Source organism: Trachurus japonicus, chromosome 7 (genome assembly GCF_045865225.1).
Source record: "Trachurus japonicus isolate A0001 chromosome 7, Traja_1.0".
In the NCBI taxonomy this organism is placed as follows: Eukaryota; Metazoa; Chordata; class Actinopteri; order Carangiformes; family Carangidae; genus Trachurus; species Trachurus japonicus.
The window spans coordinates 29533466-29545765 of NC_140913.1; the positions used below are offsets into that span (position 1 = coordinate 29533466).

Genomic DNA, 12300 nt, shown 5'->3' on the forward strand with positions numbered 1-12300 from the left:
TTCACCACATACACACTTAAAGGTACATTGTGTGGGAATTACTTCCATCTAGCGTTGCGGTTGTATATCGCAAGATACTCCATCGTATTTTTCATGTTGCATTCACGTGAAACTGGGCAGACGGCAGACGGACGACAGCCACTGCACGTTAACGGCATAAACAAGCCTCTATGTAAACAAGTGGTCCGTCAGCACAAGGCAAAACAATACACGTGACAATATGTTGTCATGGCGATGTCGTATTGTTTACCTGACCCACGTTTTACCGGCTTTCTCTCGACTTCTGTGACTAAAATGACATCTGGTTTGTTACCGACGGCCGTCTGCCCGACTGCAGGTGAATGCAGCATCAGTGTAACGCTCCATTCCTCCTCGCTGCGTTACCGCGGTGACTTTTCACAGACGCCACCTCGACCTGAGCCGACAGCTCCGGTGTCTCCGCTGAGTTTCCGTGGTTTCCTACCGTCACGCTGCCACTGAACGTAAAAACATGGCGACACGACATGGCAGCCAGCACCGAGCTTACCCGCTCCATGGAGATATGAATGATATGAACGGCTCATTCAGAGCTGAAAGGAACACTTCAGTTTGTTGATGGGGGGATTACTGATTAATGAAAAACAGACTTTTGAACGAAATAATCAATTTTCGTGAATAGATAACAGGAGAAGTTACACAATGTACTGGTTTTAATGGGGAGACTGGGATAAAGTCCAGACTGGAAACACAGTCAGTTTGTACACGTGAGGAGGATTAGGCGCAGGAGATAAATCAGATGTGCGTTTAAAAGGAGACAACAGGATGTGTGTAGCAAGATGCGACATGTGGTATGAGTAATATGTTCCACCCCCCCTGCACACACACACACACACCTGGACTGCAGCCCCCCTCTTATTTACAAGACATCATCCCAGCACATCAGACGGTTAACAACACATACACACATAATGCTGCGGCTCAAGGGGGGGGGGGGGTCATGACTGACTGGGTGAGGTCATGACAGACACACACATGCACACACACACTGGTGTCTGAACCAGCTGTCCTGGCACACACACACACACACACATACACATACATACATAGCTTGACAGAGTATCTCAAACAATGCAAAAACATAACACAATTTAGAAATAGATTAAAACAACAAGCTATAAACAGGATTGATTAATTGGGTGTTGATTGCAACTGTAATGCTGTTTAATTATTTCTTTCTTTTATTTTTTAGGATTCATTTGTTAATTATTGGATACTTGTTTCTTTCTATGACTCTGCGACAAAGCATCGACATTAATTAATCGATGCCAAATCGTCACGCGATGCATCGCCACATCGATGAATTGCACCCACCCCTAATACTTAGTACACTAGTAGTATATGAGTGTACTTGTTGTATACTAGAAAGTGTACTTTTGTAAACTTAGAATTACCTATAAAGTATACTTTAATAAAGTATACTTTAATAAACTAAAATGTGGACTAGAAGTATATTTTTGCTAAGGGTAGCTTCAGCCACACCTTTTCTATCTATTTATGTCTTATTTATTAAACTAGTTGAACGAAATGATTATATTATGGAAGGTTGACTAGACTGTGATTGATGCTCAACTGTAAACAATTTGTGTAAAAGATCGAATAACAGTAACTACTACTACACAAACACATGCTTTCTGTTTGTAAAAGGAAGGAAATGATGAACGGGGTCGAGCGCTACAGGACGCACGCTGCTCCCGCGGCGCTGCCAGCTCTCACCAGCAGCGTCCCACATCACAGCTCCCTGTGGCAAACCACACTCTCACCACACGCTGCGCCACCCAGCCGCCCGCTGCAGCGCTATATGATCATATGGAAAAGTGGGGGGAAAGACTGCATCCTCTAAAGCAGCTTTCTGAGACACAGGATATCTGTGTTGACCTGGAAAAACCAGAAGCGGGGCGAGGTGGCGAAGGAGGGAGAGCGAGATTTGCAGCAAAAATAAATAAATTTAAAAAAAATAAAGCTCAGACAACAGGCACTAAAGGGTAGCAATTCAATTTCAGCAGCCACAGCCCATTTGTGATAAATGCCACTGAAAGATGTTTATAATTGTGAATATGAGTAAATTCTATTAACCTGTTTTATCATTTGGTTTCTTTAAAACAATGCTGTTTGTGCCGCAGCATGTAGGAGTTGCATATTACAATAAAAACACATTATTATAAGTGTAAAATAAAAAGAAAAAAAAGGTTTTTAGTTATTCTGTCACTGTAATTTCTATTTTATCATGACATAATTTGGCCTTAAGGTTCCCATAATCCTCAGGGTGGAGGAAACAGGAGTAAGGAAGGATGATAATGTTATCCAAAAGGACACATAATACTGTATACACAATAACTACAAAAGGATCATTATAATAAACTAGCTGCCACACAAGGAACCTGTTCTTTGGAGTCCCTATGGATCTGGGGACAAAGGAAGTTCAAATTCAAATGAGAAAAAAAGAGATTTGCAGCAGAGAGAGAGGGGGGAAAAAAGACAAGAAAGAAACAGAAACACTACTGGATAAGTGCGCGACCGCTGAACGTGTGGCATCGCCGCCGCAGCAGGGAAAGCCCTGCCGGTTTTATGTTTTTTTTTTGGCTAAATTGCATCCCGCTGCGTCTGTGACAGTGCGATCATGATGATGCTCACGGACGACGAGGATAATGAATAGAAATGAAGGAGGTGATTAGAGAGAGAGCCGGGCGATACCTCCCCTTGTCATTACACCATCCGGGGGCTCTAATTATGGACACCATGGAAACCGCCATGCTAACTCCGCCACATGTGCACAATCATCTGTAAAATGCGCACGTGTGCAGGGAAACAACACAACACTGACATCAGCGTGTGACATAATGAGGACAAAACGTCTAAGTTGGCGATATGAGTTTCCCTATAAAACAACGTCACACTCATTTGCTCGTATGTTATTATGTTGTGAAGAACAATGAGCGCATTGATGCCCAGATTGAGCAAAAAAAAATAAAAAAAACACACAACCTGGATCCTTTCAAGGGTTTGAATAAATGTATCTATTCATACAGACTCTGCACTGTAAATGTGGGTAATTAACAGCCCATCATAACGCCATCACTCCTCATAGCAACATGTGGAAGATGTTAAAGCTGGGAGGGTGAGAGTGCGTCGTCGGCCGTCTCTCATTCTCGCTGCAGCTCGAGCGAGAGGAACTTGGCTTGGAGTCGATGAAACGTTAACATGGTCGACTCGACTCAGCGTCCGCGTTTTTCTCAGAGCAGCAACATGTGCAAGTCAATAGGGCGATCGTGTGTCTGATCAAGGCCAAGGCTGCTGCTGCGGTGGAGGCGCTGTGTATGCACCGTTACATTCACACAGTCTAAAGCAAGATTAATGAAATATGTTGGCAGCCTGACACACTGCTCCCACTCCCATTTTACACACACACACACACACACACTTATAACAGATCAGGTTTGCCCTCTTTGGGTGTTTGGCAAAAAGGGGCTTTTCCAGGTTTAAGGTTGATATTTCAGCTCCGGCTCGTCTCAAGGTCTTGGTTTCAGCAGAAAAAGACCACATCTGTTGGGAAGGGGAGGCCGTGAAGGGAGTTGCATCAACGACTACGACAATGACGACCACGGAGTTCAAGTCCTGACCCAACCCGGGAGAAAGATATATAGGAACAAATGCAGGAAGACAGGGAGATAAAACTCACATATGGTGCCACAGCTGAATGGATGCCCACATGTTGAGCCAGCTCCGCTCACTCACTGCCAAAGGAAAACTGGCTGCACGCCGTAAAAGATTTCGACCAGATGGGCAAATAGCCCGGCCGCGCCCCACCCTGAAATATCTACCAACCTTAATAAATGTGTGCGAGTCTGGAGTCTGGGTCGACTCACCTTTATATATGTTACAGAGAGCTGGAAAACGCTCCGACTGTACATATGTCTCACATTCATTTAATTTAGAAAACAGCACTCCAGACACTCTGGACCTGTTCCCAGCAGCGTAGTTTAGGATTTACATTAGAAAAAAACACAGACTCGCTCTTTCATCAGAGTCGATGAGTAGCTGGCCCGTGATACGAGGAGTGATTACTCGATGTGGAGGATATTCTTCTTCATCAGCTACGCAATCAAATCAAAAAAAGGGCTGCACGGACATTATTAGGGAAACATTGCATGGCTCCAACGCTCAAGGTTTTTTTGTGGATGAACTCCAGGGTTAGTTGACCGATGCCGGAGAGAAGACGGAGGAGGAGAGAGGAGGAGGAGAGAGGAGATGCAGTGCAACATTAATTTACCTTCTGCTCGATGACGTTGGTGGTCTGATAGTTGAGGACGGGCCGCAGGCCGTGGGAGTCGGCTGCAGCTTCTGGATCCAGGCTGTAGTTCAAGGCCACGAAAATGGAGGAGAGTTTATCCCTGAACTCCTTCTCGTCCTGCGGTTTAAAAAAACCCAAAAACAAACATGAGCTTTTTTTTAAAGCCCCAGTATGTAACTTATTTGGCTTTTTATTAGCAAAAATCAAATATGTCTTTCATAAATACGTATTTCACTGAAGTCGAATCACACCCGCATACAAATGAAAGCTTTCTCGTACCTTAGAATGAGTTGTTACAAGTCGTTACAAATACATAAGTGGGCGACGCACCGAACCGAGGCGGCCATGTTGCATCGCCATTTTTTACGTTCAGTGGCAGCGTGACCGTAGGTAACCATGGAAACTCAGCGGAGCTGTCGGCTCGGCCTGTTAAAACTGTCACCACTGTGTAGTGTGAGGAAGGACGGAGGCACTGGTGTTGCATTCAGGTGCAGTCAGGCAATCAGCCGTCGGCAAACCAACCGGATGTCATTTTACTTGACGAGAGAAAGACGGTAAAACGTGGGTCAGGTAAACAATACGACATCACCATGACGACATATTGTCACGCCTGTATTGTTTTGCCTCGTGCTGGCGGACCACTTGTTTACATAGACGCTTGTTTATCCTGTTACATGCAGCGTCTGTTGTCTGTCTGACGTCTGCCCGATTTCACGTGAATGCAACATCAAGAATACGTTCCGATATGCAACCACACCGCTAGATGGGGGAATTCCTACATATTATACCTCTAATTTTAGGATAAACACAATAGCCACTGATTCTTATTTTATTTTATTAGAATTCCTCCTTTTCGTCACGTTTTCAGCAGCTCTGTTTTACTGCTTTTTGTGTTACGGCTCAGTCACAGGGTGAATAATGACATTATTAGTGAGAGAGGAAGGGTGGTAAAGGGGGGGGACATTACCCTAAGGTAGATCTTTGTCTGGTTGCACACACGATCGCCGTGGCGCACCCGCACCCTCCGCTGCAGCAAGGGCTGCTGGGTATCGAAGAACAGAGCCCTCTTCACGGCGCCTTTCTGCTTGTGCTTGTGACTATCGAGCCGCACCTCCACCTGGAAATCTGGAACACATAACGCACGCAACAAATGAGCATTCATGGCGTGATGAATGTCCCCGACTCGTGTAATGACAGCTTTAAAAAAAAAAAAAAGACCTCCATTAATACTCTGAAGCTGAAGCACACACAATGTAGTCAATGTAACTTAAACAGGGAACATTTCAGAGGAAAGAGGAGTAATTAGAGATAATAAATCAGGGTCGATGGAGAACAAAAGTGGTTTGATCGTTAATAAAAAGGTGAATCACAGTGAACTCCAAAGCACTTCATCACCTGCCAGAGCAGCTTAACCTACATACAGACTGCTGTGGATGTTAAAACATTACGAAGTGGCTGCCTGCTACTTGATCGTTTCCTTATACTTGTAGTCTTGTAAGTGCAGAAATGTGGAAAATTGGCTCACCTAGATTGTCTGGAAGGTGCTCGCCATCAGCAGATATGCAGAAACTCAGGTTGACACTGTTTTGGACAGAGAGAGGGAAGCCATGATGAGGGAAGCATATTCATTTATGGCAGCGGCTCAGAATAAATACACCGTACGCACAAGACACCTCACTTGCCCTCACTTGTTCTCCCGTGCTCCACTTTCTCTCGTGTCAGCTCCTTACATGGTTCACATTACAAGGCATGGGGCGTAATGGGAATACAATGAATACTATGAAGAAAATGCCAATTGCTCCGAGACAAAGTGGCATCTGAGTGCTTGTGCCAGCCGGGGCCGATAAATCGGTGCCTCTCCATTTTCAACCCCCCCCTCCCTCCTCTCAGTCTCTCTCAAATCCATCCCACACACACACACACAAAGACATAGCAGAGTTAAGAAGGGTGAAATTGGGCAACGGCTCAGGTTTCAGACGTTGACCAGTCGATGGCTGTCTATATAACGAGCCTGTAGCTCTCTCCCATGACATCAGCTGCACAACGCTGTCCAACAAACCTCCCTGTAGTCCCTGTTACAAACAAAAACTGGAAGTGAGAAAGCAAAAGCTGGAGTGTGCAGAAAGAGAAAGAGAGAAGGAGAAAAAAAAGCGGCAGGAAAAGAAGTGGAAAAATGAGACAGAGGGACACGGGAGAATCAAACGACTCCTTTTTCAAGTCGCCGTCGTATTAACTTTGTGCATATTCTCCCGTGTCCGCCTGTTGCTGCACGGCTGTGTGCGCACGCTCGCGGTAGTCTACGTGTCCTGATGTTTCCCAGCTGTTCCTCCAGCACCAAACAATATCTCATTCAAAGCAACTGCACAAAAAACCCCTCCCCTCCCCATTATCCCCTCTGCTCTCCTTTCACCCCCACCGAAAAATCCTCATCACCAGGCAACCTAGCGTAATCAAGACACATGTGTATACAACAGTTTCCTTTATGGATCAGGACCTGGAAAGGGGGGGTGGTGGGGTGAGGCGGGGGGGGGATAGACACATGAGCACAGTGTCAACCATGTTGAGCAGCGAGCAACCGTCGTCTGTTTCCTCTCTCCACTTTTCTGGAACCGAACACTGTGCACATTCGGGAGGAAGCCAAAAAGCGTCTCACAATGCTGCTATTCAGCACGTTGTTCCTCGGCTGCTCGACAGAAAGCAGCGTGATACGAAGACATTTTCAAAATAGGTCAGATAAGAGCAGCTCTCAGTGCAAAATTAATATCGTGACTGCTAATGGAAAAGGTCGGTTGCTCGCTGCTTATCAGAACTTCCTGCCCAGATAGAAATGTTTATGTATGGAGGGGAAATAGGGAAGCCCATCTTTCTTTCTTTTTTTTTTTTTTTGCGGTTACTTGGGTCAAACAAATACCAACAGAGCAAAAAAGCACTGCAAAGGAAAAGAGGAAACAGACTGGTGTGATAGTGGACAAACTGGACACTCACCAGGAAACAGGAATGCTGGAGTTTCCACTGGTGACGATGCAGTTCTTCTCCTCCGGGTTGATCATGGTGGGGTTGATGGTCAGAGAGGCAACTGTGTTTACGATTGGACGGGACCTATGGAAAACAAAAAGTTCGATTAAAGTCCTCCATTTTTGCTTTTCTTGCTTTAAAAAAGGAATAGTTTGACATTTTAAGGAGACATGCTAATTCACTTCCAGAGAGTTAAATGAGAAGATTGCCACCTGTTGGGGCATTAGCTTAGCATAAAGCACATCTGCTTGTACACAGATACCCTATCTATCTTTATCTTTGTTTTATTTTATTCTTTTTATATAAATCCTAAATTGTATATAGTATATGCATATTTTTTTTGCACTGGAATATATTACATTTATATTTTATCACTACCTTTTACTATTTTTGTACCTTTCATTTCATTTCATTTTGATTTATTCCATTCATGGTTTACATACTTGACACGGTTGCACAAAGGAGCAGGATGAAGAAAAACTTATAGTACCTGCCCCTTTCTGTAGTTATAATTGCATTGGCTTAAACTGAGATATACTTGTACAACTTGCTTTGTGAATGCCATAGTTTTACACCTGCAACAGAAATACACATTTGTTTTAAGCTTAGCCTTGCAAATGTATGTTTAAAACCAAGCTTCAATCGTTTATCCTCTTCCTCCAGCTTGAACAAGTTCTGTAAATGTTCTGGTAATGATCTGTTCTTTGCTTTATACATTATTTTTAAGGTCTGAAAATCTATTAGATCGGCCACTTTCAATAAACCTGTAGAAATAAAAAATCTATTAGAGGGTTCTCTGTTGCCTCCCTTATGAATAAGCTTTGTGTCTGACCTTTACTGCTCTTGCAATAAAAACATTTCTGAAAATATTCAACATGACTCACCTGTAAAGAACTGTTTTATCAACTCCAAAGGCTCCAACAATGAGGTCTGAGGAAACAAAGGAAGAAAAAATTAGAAAACGTAGCCTACTAAAAAAGTTTTAAAAGTTAATCGGTGGTTATTAACATCAGTCGGACTCACCTGGGTATCCGTTCATATCCAGGTCCTTGGTGCCTCTGAGGGCGTATCCAAAGCTGGCGGGAATCGTCCCGGCAGCCCACTGGCCCGCGATCACCTGAGACGGTTTGTCCCTGAGTCCTTCCGAGTACCCGTTATAGATGTAGACCAGTCCCTGCCGGTCCTCCCCGCCAAACGGAGCGCTGATGGCCACGTCTGTTCACCACGGGGCAAGAGGTCGGGAAATTATTAGCTCATTTGGAATATATTAAATCCGTTTTGATTAAATGTTCAATCATTTGCTGAGATATTGTTGGCAGACTGGAGCAGTTTTTTCTGGCAAAACCAGGTTCGCCTGAAGCCGCAGTGGCCTTGCGAGAAAAACAAAAAGCTACCATGGGAAATAGCTCTTATTATATTAAGATAATATATTATGACGGCCATTTCCTGTCAGTTTCACTTTGTCCAAGTTAGATACTTTCAAAAGCCAAACTATTCAAAAATATAATTGCCATTGATGTTTTCTGTTTGTTTTTCTACTCATTATTTCATTTTCACTTTTCAAGCAGCAAGAATATTTCTGCCGTTAAAGGGATAGTTCAACATTTTGGCAAATTGGCCCATTGCCATAATCCCTATAGTCATAGCAGTAGGTTTGTTACCTTTAATTGTTGGTGCAAGCTATTTTTAGAACGGCGGAGCAGAGCCGCAAGCTGCTCAGAGCTACACTACGGAGGCTCATGGGATAGAGGTAAATTCATGCAAAACTGCTGGTGCGCGTTGCCTTCAGGGACAGTTTTTCATTAAGCAGTCTCTCCATTTACCTCTAAAACAACTCTGTCTTGTAACATTCTTTTATTATCTCATAGCGTGGTGAATGTGCAGGTCACAACTTGTCCACCAGAGCGTTTTGGAGTTGTTGGATTGTGTATTTGATGAGTTTGATGAGGGGGGAAACCAGCTCGCGGCTCTGTGATGTGATATGATGTATTTGCATCAAACTCCCGCTCTTACCATTGAAACCATCCTGGTTCAGATCTCCCAACGGTGCAATGGTGCTGCCAAATCTCCCATAGACCTGAGTGCCTGTGAGGTGAGGTAGGCGTAGCTCCAGGTTCAGCGGGCCGCGCTGCAGGTAAACGTACACCCGGCCCATCTCCTCCAGGCGGCCGTCGGAGCTGCGGACCATGAACATGGGAGCTCCCACCAGCAGGTCGGTCAGGCTGCAGACGAGACGAGAGAGAGAGAGAGGAAGATCAGAAACACTGAGGCCAGAGAATCCAGCTGTGATGAATCACCGGCATCGTCCGATCTCGACTAGACGACTGACACAGATTCAAAACGAGAGCAAACACTCACCCGTCACTGTTGATGTCAGTCGTCGCTACTGCATAGCCAAAATATGATCCCATCTGTAAACAAAATTGTTTCCATTACTGATGATCTCATTGTCAGAGGACATTCAAATCAAAAAAGAATAAGATCGTACAAAACAGTCATGCTACTGTGATCTTCAGAGATGTTTCCTCCTGCGCTACTAAGTTCGAAGGAAACATGAGGGGTTGATGGGTTTTACAGGTTTACAGGCCCAGATGGGCGCAGTGTCTATTCCAGCTGACGGCGTAGTGGAGGCAGAGCGTAAACAAAGTCACTTGTGATTTTATTTATTCAGCTGAGTCAATCATCGCTGTTAAAACAACCCCCGGTGCTATTTTAGCCCCCCTCCGAGAGCGATTTGCAGAAATTGCCACTGCACTTTTGTTTCCCCCCTCAATAATCGAGCTTTACAGCTAAACCACGAAAGAGAGCAAACTCTATTAAAGAGAATGGAGCAAAAGGAAATTATCTTTTGCTTACACTGACTCAACAAATTAGGAGCTCTCACGAGGAGCCGGGCGGTGAAAGTTGCAGGTTTTTTAAACAGAGCGTGAAGGAGCTTTCTGCAAGAGAGAGAGAGAGAGAAACTCACCTGCTCGCCAGTGTAGTTAATCATGGTCTTCAGATCTGTACCATTCAGAATAGACACCTGCAACACAGCAGCAACATATGGTGAATGTCTTTTTTTTTATGGATCCTAATATAAGCACAGCGTCTGATATGGAATTCACTAGAAAAATAATTCCCACTGCGACCATATCACGAAGGCCGTTTTCTTTTTTTTCCTCATTTTATTTTCCTGTGTCAGACCCAAGTCCAAAGCTCCAAAAGCTCTCACTCTCATTCTAAAAAACGGGACAAAACTGAAAGCCAAAGTAAGAGTGATGATTAAGCTTCCTTACCGAACCATAAAGCATGCTGAGTCCTTTCGGGACGCCGGCCACAAAATCTAATAGGTGCACAGAGAGAGATGAAGCAGAGATTTAGGGAGGGGAAATACACAGGTCAACCTCAGCAGGAGGCGGAGAGAAATCCAGCATTGATGACATTTCCAGTTCAATAATAATGTAAAATATCATCGCTGACATCAGTTTATGCTCACTTCACTTGTAATATTTGCATTGCTATGTTACTGCCCCCCTCCTCCCCCTTTTTGTTTAACTTTCTGCACGTCTCGCCTTCAATTGGGCCGTGTGGGTACATAACCGTCTGTTTTATGAACTTACCTTCTAGCTGATCGCCGCTGAATTCCCCGGTAGCGATGGAGTAGCCTGTAGATGAGATCTTCCTTTAGTTTGCATGGCCACCAGATGAAGGAATGTATGCAATGCATCCATGTGGATAATATTCATCATAAACTCTCTCACCTTGGTAGCTGTCGTCATGTGCGGAATGGACCTGTTTGGTCTGGATCTGTCCGCTCACAGACTGCATGAAGTATCCCGGGTAGTACGCTTTGATGATGTCCTCCTTGGCTGCAGAGATCACCTGACCTACAGGGCAAAAGTTCAAAAAAAGAAAAAATGGTGTTGACAATTTGGTTTTGAAGATATTTTAAGAACTTGGGTTCATATTCCCACGTGGTTTGGTTGTGGTATGTGTCCTACATACCTTGCCAGAAGTAACTGCCCGGACCTCCCAGTACCACTTTGCCATCCTGAAACATAAACCAGGCTGTTTACTACACAGAGAGACATTTAACTTCAGGTTAACAGGAGCAGCTCATTAAGATCTTTACCGTCGTGAAGTCGGCGCTGAATCCTCCCTGACAGTATCCTTGTCCACTCGCTTCACTGATTTCTGAAACACATCAATCAATTTATTTCAGAGCCAGAACTTGTGATTTCAAGGCATCACCATCAGGAAATGTTGTTGACATACAAATTATTGCAATTAACGTTTCAATCGTCTTTTTCTGATCATTTTATGCCACTATTACAGTGTAAGCCTAATTATAGTTTAATAATACACATACATCTTAGAAGAACAAGAACAAGAAGAGCCATTTATTGGCTTTAAACATTAGAACATATAAATAAAAATGGCATTTCTGTTTGTCTTTAGGCTTTGCAACTAAATCCATGATGCTAATGTCAATAGATGCTCATCAAAATGCTGCCGTCCAATATTAGAAATTAAGCTCCTCAACAAAAGCAGTTTGTGGCGCTCCACTCAAAGGGGGCACAATGTAGTAATGTCCAGTCAAACCTCAAATGGAGGAAAACGGCGTCGAAAGAGTGATGGAAATATGAGATTTCTCTTATTTCATCCAGCTGTTTTTATACAGATGAATGGAAACCATTTTAACAATTATGCAAAAATGATTGCACGGTCATCAGCTCAAATGATTGCGATCAAGCGATTACGTAATTTTTACAGGCCTGTAGGCATCAACACATTATTACACATCAACTCCTCCTTTGTCCTCCAAATCTAGCACTTTAATCATCAACTCTAGCACTTTAAATTCTTGACTCCAGCACTTTATTACCCAACTTTAACACTTTAACCCCCACCACCACCTACAGTACCACCTGTGCCTACTGTGAACCACGGTTGTATTGTGTTGTACAGTTTCTGTC

At 43.9% G+C, this 12300-nt stretch overlaps 1 protein-coding gene across 3 annotated transcripts in view; it reads right to left on the minus strand.

The window, feature by feature from the left end:
* Window positions 1–12300, minus strand: part of itga5 (integrin, alpha 5 (fibronectin receptor, alpha polypeptide)) — a 42449-nt gene that overhangs the window by 12093 nt on the left and 18056 nt on the right. For all 3 annotated transcript variants that reach the window (XR_015036192.1, XR_015036191.1, XM_085782741.1), the window contains exons 5-18: window positions 11457–11518; window positions 11330–11375; window positions 11086–11211; window positions 10945–10989; window positions 10621–10667; window positions 10311–10367; window positions 9701–9753; window positions 9356–9564; window positions 8366–8557; window positions 8227–8272; window positions 7313–7426; window positions 5853–5908; window positions 5295–5452; window positions 4307–4444 (exon numbers count right to left, since the gene is read on the minus strand). Coding sequence is in view for 1 of the 3 variants with exons in the window: in XM_085782741.1 (XP_085638867.1) it covers window positions 4307–4444; window positions 5295–5452; window positions 5853–5908; window positions 7313–7426; window positions 8227–8272; window positions 8366–8557; window positions 9356–9564; window positions 9701–9753; window positions 10311–10367; window positions 10621–10667; window positions 10945–10989; window positions 11086–11211; window positions 11330–11375; window positions 11457–11518 (1349 nt within the window). In the remaining 2 variants the exon portion in view is untranslated. The remainder of the gene's footprint in view (window positions 1–4306; window positions 4445–5294; window positions 5453–5852; window positions 5909–7312; window positions 7427–8226; window positions 8273–8365; window positions 8558–9355; window positions 9565–9700; window positions 9754–10310; window positions 10368–10620; window positions 10668–10944; window positions 10990–11085; window positions 11212–11329; window positions 11376–11456; window positions 11519–12300) is intronic.